Below are 24,203 nucleotides of genomic sequence, written 5' to 3'. Positions count from 1 at the left end.
ACAATTTTTAACTTCAAAAACTTATAAATGCATCCACATATATAAAGAAAAGAACATAAATATATAGAGCACTTATATCTTTATGTGGAATCCCAAAGTGGGAGAAAACCATAAAATGCTTTTCTTAATTATATAAAGAGTACATTCAAATTTTTCAGCACCAACTCCTTGGTTTAGTAGCACCAATTGAAAGGAAGCATCAACTCCCTGGTTTATTAGCACCACTTGAAAGGAAGCACCAACTCCCTCATTTATCAACATCAATTGAAAGGAAGCACCAACTCCCTGATTTATCAGCACCTAAGATTGCATAAGACTCAATATTAGTCAAAGAAAGTTTTCCCTCCTGGAAGTTTCTCCTTTTTCCTTCACACAATCACTCGGTTTCCCAAACATGGCCTTCTTAGCAACAGAACTTCCCTCAACAAATGATCCTTGAACTCAGCCTCCTTATCACCAGAAATCAACCTCAACAAGCCCCAAAACAAGACTGAAACTTGGACATGCACCTAAACTCATCCCTTAAGCAATTATAACTCAACTTCTAGAACTTTGCCTCCTCCACAAGGTTCGGCCTCCTCAACAAATAACTTTGTTAGATCTTCAAAAATAGACATGAAACTCATCTTCAAACACACCAAGTTTTGGCCCTCAAAACAGGCCCACGTTCAGCCTTCTTTGTACCATAACTTTGGTCCTTCAAGTCGTCCTCAACAAGGATAGGCCTAGAACTTATCCTTCCACACTAAAATTTGGCCCTCTACACATATATGAAATTCGGAATTCAAAGGGGATAGAATTCGTCCCTCAAGAACATGTTTCCAATCAACGTTCTAAACAGGACCATAAACCTTCAAAATTTGTGCCAAAAACTCTTCTAAAATAAACCAAAAAATAGCTTTCCATAATAAGCCAGGAACCCTTCAAAATGTGCCAAAACCCTTCCCTTGAAAGTCTCTCCAAATCAACTCCTCTTCAATTCTCGTTCACAAGGTATGACCCTCAAAACTCTTTTCTTTGCTCATTTGAACATATCCGAACTTGCTTGAGTAAGTTGCTTGAAATGCTCCTTCTCATGCCTATTTATAATGCATTTAGGGTCTATATTGGGCCGACTTAACCACTGGTTGGGTTGACTTATCCACTGGTTGGGTTGACTTATCCACTGGTTGGGTTGACTTGTCCACTGGCCATACTGCCTTGTGCAACTAGTAGAAAATCATTTATCCTCAACTGTGAGGAGTTAGAGGGAGTGACATATATCGTTGGAAAAGTATTGGAATAAGATTCCCAACTATATATGTAATGTTTCAATTTGATTTAAGTGAATGGATTAAAATGTATTCAAATATAGGGTATCCAAATTGGGCATCAAAAATCCAAAAACAATATTTTGAAATATGTTTTTTAAGGGTGGTTCACGGACACTGGGTGGCCGCTACATCCAGGGGAAAATCCAGACAGATCAACCCGAAGGGATCTACCCATTGACCAAACAAGCAAGGCCTAACCCCAAGGGTGTCGAGGAGATTTGACCCCGTGACCTCCCAAATGGTGAGATACTTAGCAATGGGAACTCAACCAATTGAGCTAACCCTTGGGGCTAATATTTTGAAATATGTTATTTGAATATGTAACTTTTTTCTTTCATTTGGACAGCCTTTGACATCAATGAAAACTTCTTTCAACATATTATTCATCCTATCCTAATCTACTCAAAGAAGTATAGCATTTTAAGTAAAATCATATAACCAATGCAACAAATAAAATAAATTTTTATTACCTTGGGTTTTACCTTAATGATTGGTTACTAAGAAAAATAATAAAACATCAAACCGAAATTCAATATCTGTTGGAATATCCTTTGTGCTTTGTACCAAATATGCAAGGGAGTCATCATCGTGCAGAAGAAAATCAAAGGACCAAGGTTTCTCTATGCTCTTATAGGCTTCCACAATACACAAATCGATAGGACTAATAATGATAATTTTCATTTTATGCATTAGCTCATCCATTATTTTTTTTCACTATGTTGGTGATCAAGGGAGGCTTTGATGGTGGCTCCAACTGCATAGACCACTTCCCTCCTTGATTGACCCTAATCACATACACACACAACTAATGAGAAAAATCATGAGAATTGAAAATATGTTTGAAACCACAACTTATAGTTAGTTTCTTTAACTTGGGGGCCTGTGAACTATGTCTAGAAATGAAAATGCCGTGTCTTGCCCACCATGGAAAGTTTCACCTCCTTCTTATCTAATGGATCTTTCTACACCTATGAACCATATATCAAGGACATCCATTGCTAAATAATTTTTGTGGCCTAAATATAGAAGTCCCCTTTTTTCACTCGTACATATGCCTGGTCTTGTACAAGTTGATATGGTTTCTCATATTCTATGGGATAACTTGGATGTTCATGAGGCCAAAATTCAACAATATTAGTTCTCTCAGTGTCTATGTCATAAATGGGATCATTGTGGAAATGAGCATAACTCATCCCATTTACACCTGTCAACCTAAAGGAATGTGTTAATAGTTTCAAGCTCTTTGTGGTCTCCATATTCTTCAAGAGTATTCCCTTTTACTAAATCCCCCTCTTCCAAGTCATTAGCATATGTGTCAATAATATCAAGTGCTTGGAAAGGATTGTAGCTTTTTGAACTTGTTCTTTCATTTGAAGGAGGGTCAGTGGGTTTTTGAATTGTCCTCATTTCAATGTTATCCTCACATTCCTAACCTTCAATTATTTCTCAAATTTTGCTATGAGAACAAAGAAATTATTTGTCATTTTTTTGTGTACAATTGGAAATGTCTTCCCTCAATTCCGTTGCTTGGTCTTCCTCAACAAGATGTGACTCTTCACTATTCTTCTTCTTTTGGGATCGGAGCCATTCTTCTAGAATTTTCTATGCTAAATACTTCTCTTCTATTTATTGGATAATGGAAAGGCAACTCTCTAAATCATGATCCTATCTTGCACATAATGCTTCCAAAAATTTTGCAAAGGAGGGAAACATGCCTTTTTTAAGGCTCTTATACCAAATCCATGAAAACCCTTCCAAACTTACAGTGAAATGAATCATCATATCATCCTCATGGAGGATTTCATTCTTCTTACAATATTGGACAAATATGGAAAAATGATTTATGATTGATTCCCCATATCCATGAAAAAATGGTCTTTCATGTACCATAATTTTATAACCATGGGAAAAGTCCCTCATACTTGAAAAACTATGTAGATCATAAAATGGTGGCACCTAAGAAGGTAGCTCCATATTTTTGTTAGTAATTAGAATTAATGTTAAAATAATATCAAATAGAAACTATCAATAAGAATACCACAATAGAGTCTGCAATGCATACCTTACTTACCTTAACTCTTACCTTGGAAAGAAATTTCTTGTGTTGTAACTCTTTAGATTTTGTTGATGTGGAGTCACCAAGTGAGATCTTACAATTTATTAATAATAATACCAATCTCACCAAGATACAAAATAGAAACAATCTTACCAAAGCAATCTTGTTAAATATTGGATTATTTGACCTTATCCCTGTAAACAACACTAAAAATGTTAATGGTTTGATTAGTAGGGTTGAAAATGCCCATGCAACTAGTGAGAATTGGCACACACAGGGTAGGGGCTTACTATCACCTCAATCCAAACCCCCTCTCTATAGGCCCAACTTCCCCCTCAAAGGCCAAGGAAGGATTTCCACTTGATATCCCAACTAACTTTAAATAAGACTAGTTCCTTAAATGGGGTCAAGAAGAGGTACAAGAATTGTTTTAGTTGGTTGTCCTGTTAATTATTGTGTATAAATATGTAGCAAAACACTATGCCAACTGATTTTAAATATGGCATTTTAGTTATCAAAAATGTTGTAGAGAAAATATTTTAATCAATAATGATGTTATTTTTTAGTTTAGATTATTTATTAGAGGGGTTACAAAGGAAATTAACTTGCTATCATGTTAGATAATACTGCAAAATCTACAATAAGCAACAGGGGAAAAAATCGAGTTCACTCAAATTGACCACCCAATGAGTGCCCAAGTACTCCTTGATTATAGATTTGGAGGTGGGAATGTTGAAGGTTGAGATATAAGTGTTATGGGACCAATTTCTAGCAAGCTAAAAATTGTTATTTGTGTGAATTGAGATCAAGTCCCACTAGGAAAATTCCCTAGAAATTTCCATTTTTGGATTGAACTTCAAATATGGCTATAAAATGTATATTTTAGAGTCTAAACAATAAATTGGCAGGTAAAATCAATATAGAGTCAAAGGGTAAGGTTCCAAGAGATGTACTTACTTGTTAGGAGCTAAAAACCTTGATGTTTGTTGCAAATTTCTTGAGTTACAACCAACAAAATGTTGAAATATGCACTTAAATCACTTGATACAAGAAGGTAAGAATATCCCATAATAAAAAAAATTGGCAATGTATTAATCACTGGTTAAAGTTTGACATTATTTTCAATAACCCATGGTTAATTTTTTGTTTTCGTATTTCATATTTTTGCGACAACCATTGTTATCTTGTTTCAAATAGATTTTCAGATCCATCGCATTCATGATAGTTTGATGATCGACATTTCGAACCCACAACTGTGGTTCATCTTCGGGAGACAAAGAAATATGGAAAATTGATCAAACCAAGGGTTATAATAAATAGGAAAAAAATAGGTTGGAAAATGGCCAATAATAAAACCCTAAAAGAAAAAAGGGAAAGGTTATATTAATATATTATAAAACGGGGGATATAATATGGTCTAAATATGTCATGTTATTAATAAAATTATTAAGGGTTATATAGATATACTATGTATTAAATATTAATTATGATTTTTTAGTGGTAATTAATTATGATGTTTATTAAAAATAATTAATATATTTGCTATTGTTCTAAATTATGTATGATTTGTCTTAAAAGATATAAAGGAGATAATATTAATTAATGAAACCTAAGGGGAGAAATATTAATTAATGAGACTTAAGGGGAGGGGTTTGGGAAGATATTGATTTAGATGTTGAAGCAGGAATCCAATTTTCACTTGTAATTCATCCTTCATTTCTATCAAGGTTTTTAGGATGGTTATTAACAATGTAAAAATCAGTAAGCAAAATCCTAAAATAAAATAGAAAGGAAAAGGTTTTGAGTTTTTAAAAATAAAATGGTTGTTGCGAATTATACCATGTACCAAAGTGCATGTACCTCACTTGATAGAATTTGAAACACATGCCTCCTTAGTTTATATTGCACTTTGTCAAGGAAGTGGGCTTGGCCTACAAGAGAAATCACCTCCATTTATGATTTAATACTTGTTGTTTATAGTGTAACAATGTAAAAGCCAACAAGCAAAATCCTAAACTAAAATAGAAATAAAATGGTTTAAATTTTTTTAAAATAAAATTGTTGTTGCAAATTATACCATGTACCAAAGTAAATATACGTCACTTGCCAGGTGTTGAAACACATGCCTGCCTAGTTGATATTGCACTTTGTCAGGGAAGTGGGATTGGTCTACAAGATAAATTGCCTCCATTTATGACTTAATAATTCTTCTAATTTTCGGACTCACCTAAGAGTGGCCCCTAGCATGGCATACTCCAACCTTCAGTTTGTGTGTGAAATGGAGTACAAGCTCCCTTCCCAATTGAAGCTTTATGTTGGAATAGTCCAGTCGTTCCTGGAACGACCCACCTACAAACAAAAACAAAATGCAAGATTGCTTCCTATTTTGCCTCCTTCACATGACCATGTAGCCCTCCAATGGTTCAATCAGTTAGCCTTAGTGTGATCCTACTTATTAGAAAATAAAAATAAAAAAATAAAAACAAAAAAATAGATTTAAATGAATACAACAATAATCAAGAAACAAAAAGATATTAAAAACCAACCCACATTATGTACAAACAAAATTGAACACAATTTTGCACATGAAAGTACTTTATTGATGGCACTTGTCTCATCAAACAACAACAACATTTGTTAGAGGGAAGCCTAACCTTTTATCAAAGTTTCTAATATCTAGTTGGACTCTTCCTCTAGAAATTATTTTTTTACTAGTCATCCATATGTTGGAGACTTGGTAAATTCATAAAATATTACATTATAGGAATTAATTTACCCACTAAGGGGTCAAATTGGTTCACAATGCTCAAGTTGATGGCCTAGAATGGTCAAAGATGAAGAATAGTAACAAATAGTAGCCCAATGTACCTTTCTATGCCCATGTGGTAGCTCAAATTGGTCCATATAAATTCAACTTTTCTTGGCCATAATTGACTTGATATTTGTGATTCTCATTTGACTTCGTAAAAACTAGTTTATTGGTCATTTCCTTAACTTTCTAGTCCAAGGTACCTCTAATGGCTAGTCAAATTACTCCAATAACTACTTGACTTCCATAATGACTAGTTTGTTTTGACTTCTTCCTTTAGTAAACTCAACTTATCTATATGTGCTCTAGATCTCCAATGCCCTAGTGGATTCAGCCAATTTGACACTTGGGTCTGCTAAAAATAGTCCATATCAGAACTAGTTATGTCTTCAAATTTTCAATCCCTTCCTGGTGTTGTCACATCATCACTACCCCTAGCACCTCATCATTCCATTGTGTTGGTTCTCTAACACCCTAAGGAATCAAAGGAATCTGAGACTTGGGTTTTGTTCTTTTCATTCTATAGATCACTTCTGACGTAATGCATGTACCAAACTACACAACATTGGCCCTATTCTAACACCTAGAAGCCTGTATGACCTGATTAACCACCTTTAACCAGCTATAACTTTCCATTTCCTTTGATGTTTGGAAATTTTTTATGTGGCATGCAACCCTCTCATCCAGTTAAACAATCTAAGACCAAGTTGGCCTTTTGACTTTGGGGACCATTTTGTTTTGGGAAACGTGAACTGCCTTAGGAACTATGAAAGTTGTCAATATGAGATTACAATGCATGAGAATTGTCTAAGATATATTGCACCAAATTCAAGGCCACCTATAGACTCAATAGACTCATAATCATGCATTAAGACATAGGTGCACTTTGACATGCATTTTATTGAACCATACACCAATTCCACCCTTACAAAAGTAGGCTCTCATAAAACCATGAGTCTTCAAGTAAGCGTACCTAAGACTTTTCAAACCTATATAAGATAATAGAAACTAGAGACAAACTTCAAGGGACCAGTAATGGTCCAAACAAAACAACAAGACACAAGGTCCAAGATCCCTCATATAAGGCTTGCATGGTTGTTACATGGCTTTTAACTTGTGACCTTGGGCTTACAATAGTGGTGTAAAATGTTGTAGAAGTCTAGGTACCCCTATTGAAATGAAGGATAACAAGACTATTATTGAACTTTTTCACCATTTTTTAGGAAAATTTTATGGGTTTGTTTTTATTATTAAATCCTTTGATATGAAGTCAAATCATGTGATATACTAGGTGTTGAAAGTTGAAAGTTGCATAGATTTATGTGATGTATAAAGTGAAGTGTTGGTTATTACTATGTGTTAAAAGTTGAAAGTTTAATAATATTAGATGTTGATGTTTAGGTCAAATCATGCGATGTATATCGTTTAAATGTTGGTTTGCACTAATGTTAAAAGTTTCCTAAATCTATGTGATGTATATATAGTGAAATGTTGGTTGCTATTATGTGTTAAAAGTTGAAAGTTTGATAAGATTAGATGTTGATTTTTTCTTTTAAAGAAATTCTAAATGTCAAAAGATATTTGTTATAAAGTTAATTTTATCTTATGAGTAAAATTTCCTTTTTTTCTAAAATTAATATAATTAAAAACTATAAAATCAATTGCACTCATAAACACTTTACAACTCTACAATTCAATATGAGACAAATGTTGTACTGGGATATTTGATGAGAATTATTGTGGCATATTTGATGAGAATTATTGACATATTTGATGAGAAGTTGTAGTGAAACATTAAATAAAAAATTAATAATAAAAAAAGATAATGTTGACTAAATTAAAAAGTAAGAATAAATAGATTTAGTTTAATTTGTTAAGTTCGTTTTTAATAATAAAACACAAACGAATTTTCTTAACAAAACACATAATGTGCATATCACATTAAAAAAGAATTTAGTAATTATAGATCATATTTGTAACTATAATATTTTAGAACTCTATGCTTAAATTTAATTAATAAACATATAATTAGAAATAAATAAATAAAAGAAATGTGAAATATATGTATAATATAAAGAATAATCATACATAAAGATTCATTTTACTATATAATGTTGAAAACTAGTTCCAATTAATGGAGGAATTAGTGGGAGATCTAGTAGTGAGGTGTAAGCAGCAATAGTGGGGTGTAACTTACTGTAGTGGGGTGTAACTTACTTTAGTTGGCTGTAACTTAATGTAGTGGGGTGTAATCTACAGTGATAAGTAAACTGAAGATTCACTCATAATTAACTCATGCATGCCATATCAAAGAAAGACTCAGTTGAGATTGGAGTCGGTTGTAAAATCATCTAAATTAAACCAATGGTTCATGTAATCAGAGAAAGGCCTATGAGGATTGCGCAATTCATAATTGAGGAATTTCCACATTAAATAGAGGCTAATTCCCAATGGAACAACGCAAGGAAATAGGAGCTTAGCAGGCAACAAAATTAGCTAAGTATTGGCTTGAGCTTGTCTAGGAAGTAGTGAGATAGATAGAGATAGTGCAGAGGTTGCTCGGGCTTGAGCAAAGCATTGTAATCTTCTCATATTTTCTGATTAATGCAATATACAGATAGTAGGGGTTTTTAGTTGTGGCTTTCCCTAGAAAATTATTGTGTTATGTGTGATTGAATTCTTTCTCTTATATGCTTCATGATTTCATCGATCATTTATTGTTTCTGCTTATAAGTAGAGAAAATCAATTGCTTTAGCATATTACAATATGCAGTTTGAATCTACAAGGAATCTCTATATATAAATGAAAATAATGATAATTTATATTCGTAACTATGATATTTGAGAATTTCATATTTAAATTTAATTACTTAGCATATAAAAATTCAATATTTATAATAACTATTTATATATGTACAAGCAACGTTATGCATATATCCAATTCTCGAGCATCCAGGTCTTTAAGTGGGGTCAAGATGATAGATGTATCCTATATAACGCATCTTTTATTTGTTGATGATGTACTAATATTTTTAGATGGATCTATTCGGGACACCACTTGTTTCAAGCATATTTTGTCCCTGTTTTGTAAAGCTACAGGAATGATTCCCAATTACAACAAATCAACCATTATGTTTGTGTGTTGTTTACTAAATGAACAAAGATATGCACTACATCAATTTTAATTCACAAGACTAGACATGGAGTCTAGACTCAAGTATCTTGGATTCAAACTCAAACCAAATGATTACCGCATAGCGGACTGGACTTCGCTCATTGGCAAAAATTGAAGGTCACATCAACATTTGGCAACAGAGATGGCTATCTAGAGCATGCAGATTAATCCTAATTAAATCAGTACTAGAGGCTATACTAGTATACTAGATGGCTCTAGCCTGGATACAAAAAGGCATCACCAACAAAATTCAACTAATATGTCCTAGATTCTTATGGAGAGGAAAACATTTTGGAAGGACCTTTGCCTGGGTGAAATGGGAGAGAATTGGAAAGCCCAAAAAATGGGGATGATGGGGCATAAAGGATTTTAATATATTTGCATCAGCTCTTACAACTAAAATGGGTTGGTAGATAATAACATCAAATATTTTATGGAAAGAGGTGGTTTATCATAAATACATATACCCTCTTACAGTTATGGAATGGGTTCGAAGGTTGAACAAGGGTAATATTGGTTCCTCCATCATATGGAAAGTTATTACTCATTCCATATCAGTCATAAAAAGAGGACTGGCATGGCAGATTGGATCAAGTGAGCTTGTTCACCTTGGAATTGATGCATGGTCGGGTTGTGGAAATGCACATATTCTACCACTAGTGCTCAGACAGTATCTTGAATTAGTCGGTATCACTTAGCTCTCCCAAATAATAGATGGGAGAAACACTTCATGGCTCTCACAGGCTTAGTTATCAGCACATGACCTCATGTTACTGGATATTTGGAGTATCGACTGGACCAGGTTTATTGGGGCACTAGATGAGTCACATGTCAAAATAATTGACCAAGAGGATGAAATCAACTAGGCTGCATCCCCTCGTAGTCGTTATACACCTCGGGATGGATATACTTTGCTTATATTGGAACAGGAACTAGTAAAGGTTGTTTGGTGGTGGCGACCCCTCTGGAAACTTAGGGCACCACACAAATCCTGATTGTTCATGTGGTGCATATTATCAAACAAAGCACCTATATATGATAATCTAAATCGTCAGGCTATACATGGATAATCATGATGATGCCTTTGCAAGGAGTAGGTTGAAGACATAGACCATCTCTTCCTTCATTGCCCAATGACAAAGCAGGTGTGGAATCAAATATATATCTCCCTCGATATCAATATCATATGGAATGGGGCACAACTCATAACTGCTTGGAAAACATGGTGGACCTCAACAGCATCACAAAAAATTCGAAATCTCCCCCTACTTGTCTGTTGGGGTATATGGTTGGCCAGGAATGGGATCATATTCCAGGACTCCCTCATTCAGTGGACATCAATATGCAATAACATTGTTGCACTATATCACTTAGTACCTGAGGATCTAGTATCGAAACCCACCCGTACTATTACTCCTGAAGTTATTGATAGAACTTTCCCATGGGCTTATTTTGATGGATCAGCCCAAGACACTAGTTGTGGGGGAGGAGCAGTATTATTCAAATCAGAAAGACATTTTTACAAGCTCAAAATTGGATTAAGGCAGGGCACCAACAATTATTCAGAACTAAACAGCCTCAGACACCTACTCATTTTTTCACTTGAGAAAAACTGCAACAAGATACAGATCTTTGGGGACTCAAATATTGTCATCAATTGGTTCAACTTTGCATCTCATTGTCACATGCACACACTCAGGGGATTACTGGATGAGGTCATTACACTAAAATCACATTTTGATTTTATTGTCTACTCGCACATATATAGGGAAAGGAACAAGATTTCTAATGACCTTTCCAAGGAAATCACGCAGCAACCTAGGGGGCAGTGGATAATTCAAGAACACAAAGAATAAGAAATATATCAGTGCTTCCAAAGGCCATTCATCGAGCACATAGGGGGAGATGTACCGAATGACCTTCCATGATCATTCGACTGGATTTTGATTTTGACACATATTTTATGATTGTTATGATGTTATTATCATGATTATTTTATATGACTTTTTATGTAAATATTTTTGGGCCTTTTCAAATTATGATATGGCACTGGATAGATGGCTTGGGCCATCTCTGATATTAGCATAATCATTATGCAAATGATATAACCTGTAACTTTCTTTTTTGATAATGGAAATTACGATTTTTTTCTTAGGAGAAAAGTATTAAATTAAGTTTTAAAAAAATTATAAAACATGTCAAAGAAAAATGGCAATGGCATATGTATGTAATTATATCTATTATCAAAGTTTTAAAAATAGAAATATTTCTCTAGATGGAGATGTGAAATTAATATATAATCTAAATAGTATTATTAAGAACAAGTACAAATTCATTTTAATATCCAAAATAATTTGCACTCATGAAAATGTTTTCATCTTAAGAAATTTGATTTTGTTTGGAAATTGATAAATCCATAATCAAGATAGATCTAATCAAAAGAACTTTATAAAATGACTAATAATATTTAAAAAAATGATATAAAATGAATAATAATATAAAAATATAATATAATAATAATTGATATTAATGGGAAAAATGGTTTAAGTGGAAAAACACAAGTACAAAACCACAAAAGAAAAAGTGAAAGAAATCATTTTACTTTACATAAGGTGAAAGCATAAAAAGTTCATAAAACCAAAAGGAAGGAAAGTGAAAATATAATATAAGGATGGATAAAATCTCCATGTACAACTCAAGTTAAGGTAGTATAAGGATATCCAATCTTGGCTAGACTATTAGGAAATAAAGGAAGATATCTTGTAAAATTCAGATAATATTAAAAATATTATTATTTCTAAATTTAAGGAGAAATTGTAGGGAAATAAAGAGGTAGAAGGAAAAATGAAACTATTATATTATAAGGAGGTGATTAACCCCAATATGGAAAAAGAAAATGATGTCTCCATCTTGACCAGTGTTAAGAAGAAAATAAGCATTGCTAAGATTAGAACTAATTCTCATGAGCTTTATAATGAAATTGGGAGTTGATCAATTCCCAAAACACCATGTGAGATAAAAGACTTTGTCACATGTATGATTTTAAAAAAATTAAAAATAAAAATAAAAATAAAAATTATTTTTTATTAAATGATCAAAACATTACCAACTCTCTTGACCTTCTAAGAAAGAAAACCAATTAAATTAAATATAGAACCAATTATTTCTCCACTACATCTTATTCCACATTAATAATTATTCCACTTGAGTATGTTTCTTGAGTGCTGGTTTAAAAAATTATATCATGGCCCTCTACAATTGTAAAATGTACAGCCCCTATTCCTATCCTTATCCCATGCAGTGATTTTTGAAATTGAAAGAGAGGAAATTAGACTTTTGGGTCCGTCCGTGTGGTTGAAGGAAAAGGCAGAAAACGTAGATGGCCCAACAATGAATTTCCTTCATTCATTCATTCCTGTGGGACCAAAATGGAGCAGCGCAGTCAAAAGTCAAATTGTATATTAAGTCTTCAATTGGACATCATGTGCACAGAAGATTAAGATTATAGTTAGATGTACTTTCATTAGGTGAAGCAATGAGCTTTCCAGACGCACGCCACTTGCAGCTTTCGGCGTTTGCATTGAACAAGTTGCTGTTGGTAGTTCACACGGTAGACCTTAGGAAGCTGTTCTTCCTCTTTTCCGTGCAGGGACAAAGGTTGCGTACGTCAAGATTAATGTTTGAGGACAAGATTCGTACTCTCTATCCTTACGGTAAGGTTGTGGTGTTATAGTTATGGTGAAATTTCATTGTTATATGTTTTAAGTTTAAATGTTTTTTTGCGAGGGTGAGAAAATTTATCATAGTTCAGTGGTCAAATGTTTTACACTTGTAATTTTAAATGTTTTACTCTTTGTAATTTTCTTTTTTTAATTATATTGTTAATTGAAAAATGTATTCAATATTCTAAAAATTTTCATTTATTTAAATTAACAGGCTCAAACATGCAATCCCAACAATTTTATGTTTAAATTTGTTAACAGATTAATTATATCGTAAATTTTTTTTTAAATTATTTCAATTATTGAAACCATTGTTTTTTTCAAAACCAAGAATTTGTTTCAATTATTGAAACCATTGTGCATAACACGACTTATTTACATTTTTTGTAAACACAAGAGTGGAAGTCCAACCCATTGTCCATTTATACACACACCAGAAGGCCCCCTACACAAAACAATGATGACTCACACAGGAGAGCCTCCCACTATTGTTGTTGATTAACTTGGTCATTTTGTTCAAAAGTTGTGTTTGATGAGTTTGATCAGAGGAGATTATTTTCAATGTTCTACTAGTCAGGTTCATTCGTTGCACCACTTCTTCCAATCACACTTTGATATTCTCCAATTCATCCTCCGAACAATAAAGTTTTTGCTTGAGGTCAAGCATCATTTCTATAGCCACCATCAAATTGGATGACAATTGATTGATTTTTAAATTAACCTAAAGAAGATCCTATTGTTGTTGGTTGAAATTCTTCTCTATCCATCTATCAGCCCTCTCCCTAAACATATTTTTCATGCACACACTATGACTTTTCAGAGCAATGGAAGGAAGTTCTCCCAAAAACCACCCCCATTCAAAGTGAAGAGTGACAACATATTCAATTCCACAAGGTGTTGGTTGTTTCCTCAAGTAAATCCAATGGTCCCCGATTTAAATATACCAATTGAGTAGCCCTGAGGATTAGCTCAACGGGTCGAGTCCCTATTGTTAAGTACCTCACCGATCGGGAGGTCACAGGGTCAATTCTCCTCGACGCCCTTGGGGTTAGGCCTTGCTACTCTGGCCGACGAGCTTTAAAAGATTCCCTTCGGGGTTGATCTGCCCAGATTTTTCCAAGGGAAAAAAATATATATATATACCAGTTGAAAAAGTCCTCCCAAAAGGAGAAACACAGTCCCAATGCTTTGCCACATAAGGCCCAGTAAGGGACCTAACTTCTTTTAATGATTATGGATATGGACTGACCAATATAGAACCTGAGACAAACTTATCATATATCCCTCAAACAACATATGTTGAAAGAACATACGATGCTAAGAAAAGTGCCTCCCACACATAAATTGTCCAAAATTAAATCTTCAGAGGCATAATTAAAACATACCACAGGCTGACAACAACCATCAAGGCTCATATAACACACTCTTCGTAGAATTATGATGTTCCATATATTTTCCCTATCCTCCAATGAGCAAGAAATAACAGATAAAATATTGTAAAGACTTACCTCGGTTCCAGGGGGCCAATTAAATCTCCACAGAGCGCTCTCAACATTGACCATGCCACCAAAATCTACAACGATTCCCGCATATAAATATCCCACTACTCTAAGCTTCATTTCAAGTTAATTAACCAACTACCTAGAATGCAATGATGCCATGTGGTTGGAATTGAAGGACCAATTAACTCTCCACCATGGATAATTATCTCCCTGGAGCTTTCACTACATGAGAAACCATATGATGTCTGAGACGACAATTATAAAAACAGTTAATATGAGTTAAACGTATACATACTTTTAAAATTAATTTTTAAAAATTAGAGTGGATTTTCACTCTTATCAAACACTTTTGTTTAAAATGGACAGAAAGAGCAAGGGAATTTATTATAAGTGAGAAAAAAGAGATAACATTCTTGGACACTGGTAATAGCTTCAAATAATCAAGTAGAATTTTATAGTTTATTTGAAAGTATTCTCCAAGATTTATCTCAAAACGAAATTCAAGCTAATTGTAGTAGGGGATTCCTCCCTTCTCATTTGTTATGTTCAAAAAGACAACTCCCCTAACAACTTGAAATTGAAGGCTTTTCTGCTAAGAATAAGAAGATGGCTTCAATACTTCAAACACTTTGAAGCCTTCCATATCTCAAGGAAAAATAATATGGCAGTAAATCTACTAGAGAAATATGGAACTAAACTAGGCAGAGGAGAAATAATGATAAATAACATTAAGCATAAATGTATGATCCCTTAAGTGAAAGGAACATGACCCCTCCGAAAGTCAGAAAGTCATTTGAAGCATGACCCCAAGTGGGAAAAGATGCATAGTGCATGGTAATTGGGGAGCACGTCATTGAGTGCCTACATGGGAAATATGGGAGCGCATACCACTTATTCCTTCCCGCTTCCTTGCACTCCCTGAAGCATAGAAAGAACCTAGATATTATGCTCAATTTAAAGGCTCATGGAGGAGAGTGGTACAAACTTGGAGCGATGTGATAGGACGAGGCTTACAATTTTAACTGGAAAGACAAAGACAAATACTCTCCCATGCAAAAGGGAGGTTAAGTCATGGTGTAAGATAACATGTGGATTTCATATGAATTGTAGGTCTCACCCCTCTACATCTCCCATGAATGTGATCATGCAACTCCTCTGCAAATGGATTATCAAGGTTTTCAAATCTTGTAAGCTCCTATAAATCTTAATGGTGGCCATCGATGGAAAGAAAGTACACAAAGTCAATGATTGTACACCTAAATTCTTATAATATGTCATCCCCTTGGATCGCATGCAAGATTACTTCTCTACCTACAAAGCTCTATGTCTACACGCAATGATTGTTGTAGGTGTCAAGCACGAACATGGTAGAAATTTCAAGAAGTTCTATGTTTTATTAGTAAAACTTGTTGGAGGGATGCATGGGGATGAGGACAATGTGAACTTAGCCATTCTCACCATGCAAATCTGTCACAATCAACTTGCTTCATCTCTTACAGTAGCTATGGAGCAACTAATAGACCAAAATTCTCAAATGGGCATAATTGAGTACGAATTAGGATACATAAAATGGAAGAAATGTTCTAGCACCTAGCCACAATAGATGTGGACTCCCTACAATCATTCAGCTCAATCAACAAGGAGAACCAAGAGCTCCTAGACCTCAACTGGCCAATAGAAGAGCAGAATTGTCGAAAGAACAATCAAGATTCAAATGTATCAAATCCCAAAATATAGACCAATGCCTTACGTAATGTAAATTTTGTTTTTTTATAAGAAGCTTTTGGAGGATATATACTTACAGAATTAGTGACAATGTTACAAAAAAGAAACTATAAATTATTTTCTTTTGATCTGTATCATGCCCAAACCATTTGCCTTTATAGCTCATTTTTGCTTCCTAAAACTCTACAAACCTCTCATATAAATTTTTAATACAGAAATTTTAAAATTATATATATGAAAAAATAGTTTCAATGTTACCACTTATTAATCATCACTAACCCAATTAATTTGACTATCAAGCAACTTCAAAAAGTTATTCAACATTAATTCCATGATAAAGTTACCAAACTAAATTTTAATTATGCCAATATGTGTGGTCTATATTGGAATTGGGGTGCAAGAATTTCATTTCTTTAAAAACAAAAAATTGTTTGGATGGTTTTGATTTGATTGTTTGGAGATTTATGTGGAGGGAATCTTGAGCTAGTTTAATGTTCAGAACTAATTCCACAATAGAAATTTTTGAATCGACGTTTCGAGTATATAGCAAGACTCATCGTCAGGGTAATACCTACAGAGGAGCGCAAAAGTTAGGGATTAATATAGCATGGTATGGAAAATGAATTATTAGAAAGGTATAGTATTATCATTAGGTTGGACAAGGGTAAGATGATATGGCAGCTAAGATAAGGAGATAATAAGGAGGGAAAAAAGAAGAAGGGAAACATAGAAAGGCATAAGAGGGAAATGAATGCGAAGGAGAGGGACTGAATGAAAGGTCAATGGGGTCAAAATTGTTAGAGGGAACCAGGGTGAGAGGTGTTAGACAAGGTTGATTTGATAAAAACTCATAATGTTCTTCGTCTTTGTTAATGTCAATACTCCTGCTCATCCTTGATGTAGGCATCTATCTTTCTATATTTGGGAACTACATTGACATTTAAACTTCTCAAATGTCCCTGCATCATAGTCTTCCACTTATTTGTACCTTATGATAGCATTTATTTTGCCTCAATATAATACATACTGCTTTTTTTTCTCTTAAAAAAAAAGAATTAAGAGCTAGATAATGGATGGTCACAGTTTTGCGTTAGGGGAGATAAATAGCAAGGACTTGTGGTTTTCACTCCAAACTTTCTCCACTTGGACCTGTTCGTTGATTAAAAAGTAATATATTGAATTATGCAAACCTCCATGTGGCACTTTTGTAGTATTCTCTTCACATTCCTACGTGGTTAAAGAAATGTATTGGCACGTGGATCAAGTTTAGTGGTATTACGCCAGTAATTGCTCACCGACTAATGGCAGTGGTTTTACCTTCTCATTGTGTGATGGCTTCCTTGTTACTTCCTCATAATGTGATGGTTGGAGTTAAGTTGTAGGGTAGTAAGTTTTAGATTTTAGAAGTTTATAATTTTTAGTTTTATGTTTTAGGTTATTATGTTTTATTTTTTAGATTTAACTTTATGTTTTAGGTTTATTACACCATATACACCGGTTTATGTTTTAGATTGAAGTTTTTTTTATTATTCCAGTTTATTACTTCATTAGTGTTAGTAAGTAGGTTTTAAGTAGATTTATTTTAGGTTTTATTATTTTAGGATTATAATAATATAGGGAGGTTGTGTCATATTTTATAATAAGAAGATATAATATTAAATTTATAATGTAATATTAGTTTTAGAGAAATTTTATTCAGTTTAACAATATGTATATTAATCACATTTATTAATGTGGTTGTGCATGTACTTGATGTATATCTATCTCATATCAACCACATTCACTTATATAATTGTGTTAGTTACAAAGTATTTTTATTTAAATTTCATTTAAGTTCAATTTCAAATAAAATAATTTTATTTGAAAGAATAACTTCGGCTTAAATCACATGTAGACATACATTTGCTACATGTGATTTAGACAGAAGTTATTCTTTCAAATATTATGGATCACAGAAGTTTCAATTCAAAAATAACTTTATATTTAATTGTAATTACATATTTGGAACAGACCATCTCTAATTGATTTAGAAAATGAAAAATTATTAGAATTCTGATTGATTTTCAAAACTTACGATGCCAAAACTTATTATGGATTCTTCTTGCATGTGATCAAGCAGGTTGATGAAGTGCTCTTTTCATCTTTTTCAGAATTTCAATTTATTTAAAAATTAATTAAAACTTTATTAAGTGTGAAATAACGTAATTACATTGCATTATTTGACTTATAAAAGTTTAAATTTAAATTATATTTTTTATTCTTCACTCTCCCGGTTTTCACAAGGTGCAACCCAGTCAAGTGTGCGAATTTCAATTTAATTAAAAATTAATTATGATTTATTAAATAACGTAATTACACTGCATTATTTGACATTATTCTAAAAATTATAATTATAAATTACATTTTTTTTTATTTTTCTCTCCCCGTTTTCACAAGGTGTACCCCATTCAATCCGATGACGATTTAATAGTTCGATAGATAGCGGCACGGACAGGTTGAGTTATCCTGTTTTGAACACTAGAGGATGGGCAAAAGGCTGCCACATATTGATGCGGAAGAGAAAAAATACATGTGTTGGTATTTCCAAAATTAGGTGTCCCTCTCATTACTGGAGCCGAAGAATATCTAAAATCTAAACCCGAATCTATCTTAAGTGTATGGATGCGGTAACTCAATGTGAAACACATTGTTGACTAGTAAGTCACACGCGTTCCTCTTTGACTGTGTGCCAATTTTCAAGGATAAAACTCTCCTATAAAACCCGTACAAAGCATTGCCTCTGCTGCAATGCAAGACTGGGGCAATACCCACTTCCAGTTGCAAGCAGGATCTGGGATTTTGAGTATGTAAGCAGGTTCAAAATGCCTGCGAAGAGACCGAATAAGAGAAGTAGGAACAATGTTAACAGAAGCAACCCCTTCGATCATCTCCATGATGATCTGCTAATATCAATTATGGCCAAGCTTCTAGCTACTGCCAGCACTCCAACCCATTTCATGAATGCAATGCTGACGTACGTTTGCCCTACACCCACTTTCTAAAATCTAATGGGGTCACAGTTCTTTTAAGGTTTTGGTGATGGATACTTGCAGATTCTTGTTTGTGTATTTTGAACTTGACTTCTACATTTTTTCTGTACACCCAGTTTCTGAGACTTCATCATGGCTGTTGTGGGTATTGAAATTGTTTTTACAAGTGCAATATTTATATTGCTACTTGTGATGGGCACATGTCAGTTCCACTGCAGTTGATTTTGTATAAAATTCTGTGGGTATCAGAAGTTCCAATATATTCTTTCACTGAATTCCAAAATGAATTCCCGTGAAATTTGTTTTCAGCATGTATTATATTTGTAAGCATTTTGCGAAAATGATAGAATTCATAGAGGTTTACAGGGGCTGGTTTTCAATTGAATTTTCTTTTGTAATTCTTAGGAATTAAGTAATTTGAATCTTGGATGGGTGATGGGTGGAGTGTCCACTCAAAATGTTAATTTCAAAACCCAAAATGTTAAGTTTCAAAACCCATAACATAGTCCAATTCCAGGAATTCTGTTCATAATTTAATTTGACTCCTATTGACCGGAAGCCATGTTTCTCCAAAACTTGTTCAGAAATGTTGGATATAATAACCTAAATGGATGTTACCAACTCCAAACCAATTTCTTGTTTCTACCTCTTTTACAAAGATTCAGATGATGTACGTTGAATTGTAATGGTTTTTCATTATTCCAGGTGTAGAAGGTTTTGTTCTGTAGCAAAGGATTCTCAAGTTCTTGCCCATGCATCAGCTGGAGTTCTTGCAGTCAAGGCTTCAAAATGGTCCGAGGGGGCACACCTGTTTATGAAAAATTGTGCTGATGCAGGCAGTCTGGAAGCCTGCTACACACTTGGAATGGTTAGTTTTTGCCACTGTTTTGGGGTCCTTTCATTTTAAGCAGGAAATAATTTATTGAATAAGAAGCTCTGTTTGTCTATATCTCTTTATTGAATAAGCAGCTCTGTTTGTCTATATCTCCGGGAAAGAAAGATTTCCCATTTTATAAGATATTCCGTTCGTCTTGCTTCTAAAATATTGTATAAAATGCGTGTAGCTGTGAAACTGTTGGGAAGATTGTAGATGGTGTATAAACTATAAAGAAGATAAAATATTGCCAAGGGTGCCTTGGTTCAGTGGGGAGGTTCATAGAGTATTATGCTGTCCACCGAGGCTCCATTCTTGCTGTTGTCTCCCCCACCCAAATGGCATCTCAAAAAGAGATAAGGCCGGGTGCAGTTCCTAGGTGATTTTGGCAGGCTAGATTTTGGCATCTAAGTCAAAGAAACTCTAGCAGGGCCTTGGTTCAGGCTAGATTCTGGCATCTAAGTCAAAGAAACTCTAGCAGGGCCTTGGTTCACTGATGTGGTTGACAATATTGAGCCATCCACCAAGCTCCATTCTTTCTGTGGTCTGCCCCATTCTAATGACATGTCAAAAGGAATGAGACCAGGTGCAAGTCCTTGAAAACTTTGTCAAAATAAATACCCCTCAGATCTCGTACCTAAGACAAAGGAAGCTTACACTATGCAGTGCAGGTCTTAGGCATGTTTCTCAAAACAACTTCCAAAAGAACTTGTAAATATGTTTGCTACTAAGAGTAGAACGTGAAATTTTGTCAAATACAATTTCTAATGGGTTCACATAATTGGTTTCCATGCAGATCCAATTTTATTGCTTGAAGAATAGGGTTTCAGGTGTGGCCTTGATGGCCAAGGCAGCAATTGCTTCACATCCAGTGGCTCTGTATTCATTGGCAGTTATTCAGTTCAACGGTAGTGGAGATCCAAAAAGAGACAAGAACTTAAAGGCAGGTGTTTTTCTATGTGCAAAAGCTGCAGCTCTAGGGCATATAGATGCAATCCGTGAACTCGGCCATTGCTTGCAGGATGGATATGGTATCAAGAAAAACGTTATAGAGGGACGGCGATTTTTAGTCGAAGCTAATGCCAGAGAGGCAGAGGCTGCTGCCAAGGAATCATCTCCATTTGCTTCTAGTTTTTCTGGACCAGGTTCATCAAGATGTAATGGAAATTGTCCTAGTTGCCATCTGCAGTATCAGTCTTACATAACTAAGTCAGATGATACTCTGAAGAGCTCTCATAGAAACCATCATTCTGAAAATCGGATCAGTGAGGGTGATGATGGTCTGTTACTGAGTGATTTTGGATGTAATGTGCCACCTGCCAAGCCGCATTTGGCTAACGTTTTTTTGGTGGACTGGTTTTCTATCCATATCCATTGCCAAGAACCTGGGTTTGGCCTTTGTTCTTATCCAATGTGTGGTCGGCTTGAAACCAGAAGGCACGAGTTTAGAAGATGTTCTGCATGCAGTTCAGTTAGTTATTGTTCCCGTGCTTGTCAAGCTTTGGATTGGAAAACTTGGCACAGACAAAAATGTACCCGACATTGGTGAGGATAATGACAATGGTCATATTGGTTCCCATGACATTGATGATGCTTAGAGAATCTCTCTTTGCATCTAGAGTATGTTTCAAGACAGTGAGGCCTATTAGCATCTCTATCAATTCAGAGAAAATAGCAGTTTGTTGGGGCACCTTCTGAAATAGTTTGAAAACTGCAATTCAGTGTATTAGTTTGACATGGGATATAAAGCAGGTTTTACAAGAGCTTTGTTGAGCCCTTATTGTAATGATGTTTCGGAATGCAAACTTCAGAATTGATCTAGGGCTGAAGAGCCCTCTGTCTTCTGTCACAGCTACATGTAAAGGCTTCAAATATAGGGCTCCAAATATATGATGTCTTTTAAGTGAGAAGCATGGAAACCATCTTGGACTTTTGAGGCATCCCATACTAAATGGAACTTTTCAATTGTGTAACCAGTAAGATCCAATCTACTAGTTTTTGAAAGGAAACCATACGTTTCATACTGAACACGATTAGCTTTATATTTTGATAAAAAAAAGGCTTCTTATTAAAGGATCTCTCTTGCCTGCCATATTTTATTCCAGCGTGCTTGATAGGATCAATGATCAAACTTATCTGGAAGATTTAAATTAGAGCTACGATTTGAAAGTTAAAAATGTGACGTCCACCTGCAAATGCATTCATAATTCTAAAAAATTTATTAGCTGCAGCACGTGAAGATTTAGGTTACTTTCTATTGTTAATCTGTCACTGCAAAATTTTACCACATTCAGGTATAATTCTTTGTTGTCTCCATTATCGGAGCAGACTGGCTCAAATACACCCTGCACCCTGGTGTAACAATTGCTTTAAGAACGAACTCCATTGGCGACCAGTAATATTTTATACACTTCAAGAAGCCAAAGAGCAATCAGACAAGAGACCCCATGCCTACATATGCAAGACTGCGGAACAGACAATGCGAGTGAACAAAACAACTTCAGGTTGAACAAACTGTGCAGCTCATGAAAAGATGAAAAGTTATCGACAACATCGTTCCTATAAGAAATAAAAGCATGTTAGGCGGATGGCTTTCCATATAGCTCTAAAGTTTATGTTGAATCATCCATTTCGCTCCATGTTGTGCTCGGCATAGCTCTACTTTCCTGTCGAATAATCTATTTGTCTCCAAACACAATGCCTTTTGATTTCATGAGTCAAAGATCGACAAAGTCATTGACTAGAAGACTCTCACAATAAAGTTCATCCGAAAGTATGGGCACACGGATTTGGCTGCATTAAAGATGCAAAGTTGCACAAAAGCATCAGCATAGGTTTTAGAATGCACACTGCAATTGACAAAACGGTGTTGTCTGATTTGAAATGGAATCGAACAAGTGAATGAATGTGCTACTAAGTCAAGGATTCGAGGATTCAGGAGAAAAAAGACTAACGGAAAATGAAAAGACATGCCTTTTGGCCTTCACATTACCCCAGGTCTCCCTATTTCTTATGGTATTTTCACTCTCAACGGTCCTTTTGGCTAATGAGAAGGGGATGCACAAAGAGCCAATAGCTGCATAATAAACCAAAGATTTGCTGAAATGAAAGTTAAACAACCATTCAAAGCTGGTTTTCCTCTTTGGATTTCTAGGGTAAAAAAATCTGTCTATGGTGTACTTAAAATCTTTACAGACCAATGGGGTTAGTCGCTCTGTGATTGGGTTCTGTTTCTATTCCTCGTTTCAATTTTGATACTGCTATGTGTATTGCAAAATCTTTACAGACCAATGGGGTTAGTCGCTCTATGATTGGGTTCTGTTTCTATTCCTCGTTTCAATTTTGACACTGCTGTGTGTATTGCAATTAATAGAAATGCATAGTAGTAGTATTTTCACCCATTAAGAATCAATAGGGCAGAATTATAACTAACTATGTTCATTGACTTTCATCATTTGATTGAATTTCTGGTTTGTGTATGTCTTATATTCCTTGCACAGTTTCTGACACATTGTTTTCAGCCCACAGTTTGCTAATTCCAATAGAGTTAAGGTTGTAATTTAATTCGGGTCAATAAATTAGGGTTTCGGATGTCATGGGATCCTATATATTGTATTGTAAATGGTGAAGTTACGATGATAAAAGTTAGAGGTGCAACTCTGAACATTTTGGCGGGTTTCTCAATTAAGAGTTTTTAGGGTAAATATCTGAGTATTATGTGCAATTATTATTGTTTACATTTTTTTATACATAATTTGTGTATGCATTGCCTTACTATAAAAGTTTAAAACTTACATCTGGTATCAGAGCAGTTATTGGCTTTACAAGGACACCTTTGTTGCTAAGGGTTTGGTTATCTTGGGTCTGTGATAAACCCAATTCCAATGAAAACATTGCAGTGGTGAATCTTGTAGTGAGAGAATGAAAAGTAGTTTGAAAATCAAGATCGAGAAATTTAATAGGAAAAGCTTTGAGCTATGGAAGCTCAAGATGGAAGA

The 24,203-nt window shown here is 34.5% G+C and overlaps 1 protein-coding gene across 1 annotated transcript; it reads left to right on the top strand.

Moving 5' to 3' along the window:
• The first annotated feature begins 18,974 nt into the window (after positions 1-18,974).
• LOC149162463 (F-box protein At1g67340-like) lies at positions 18,975-23,397 on the top strand. The gene is made up of 3 exons (XM_089437276.1): positions 18,975-19,315; positions 20,037-20,199; positions 21,002-23,397. The coding sequence occupies exons 1-3, from the start codon at positions 19,164-19,166 to the stop codon at positions 21,752-21,754; spliced, it is 1,068 nt and encodes a 355-aa protein (XP_089293402.1). The 5' UTR covers positions 18,975-19,163; the 3' UTR covers positions 21,755-23,397.
• The last annotated feature ends 806 nt before the right edge of the window (positions 23,398-24,203 follow it).

This window comes from Pinus tabuliformis, chromosome 5_2 (assembly GCF_031772625.1).
Source record: "Pinus tabuliformis cultivar Carrire ecotype Pingquan chromosome 5_2, CPIR1, whole genome shotgun sequence".
Classification (NCBI taxonomy): domain Eukaryota; kingdom Viridiplantae; phylum Streptophyta; class Pinopsida; order Pinales; family Pinaceae; genus Pinus; species Pinus tabuliformis.
This window is presented reverse-complemented; position numbering and strand designations above follow the sequence as displayed.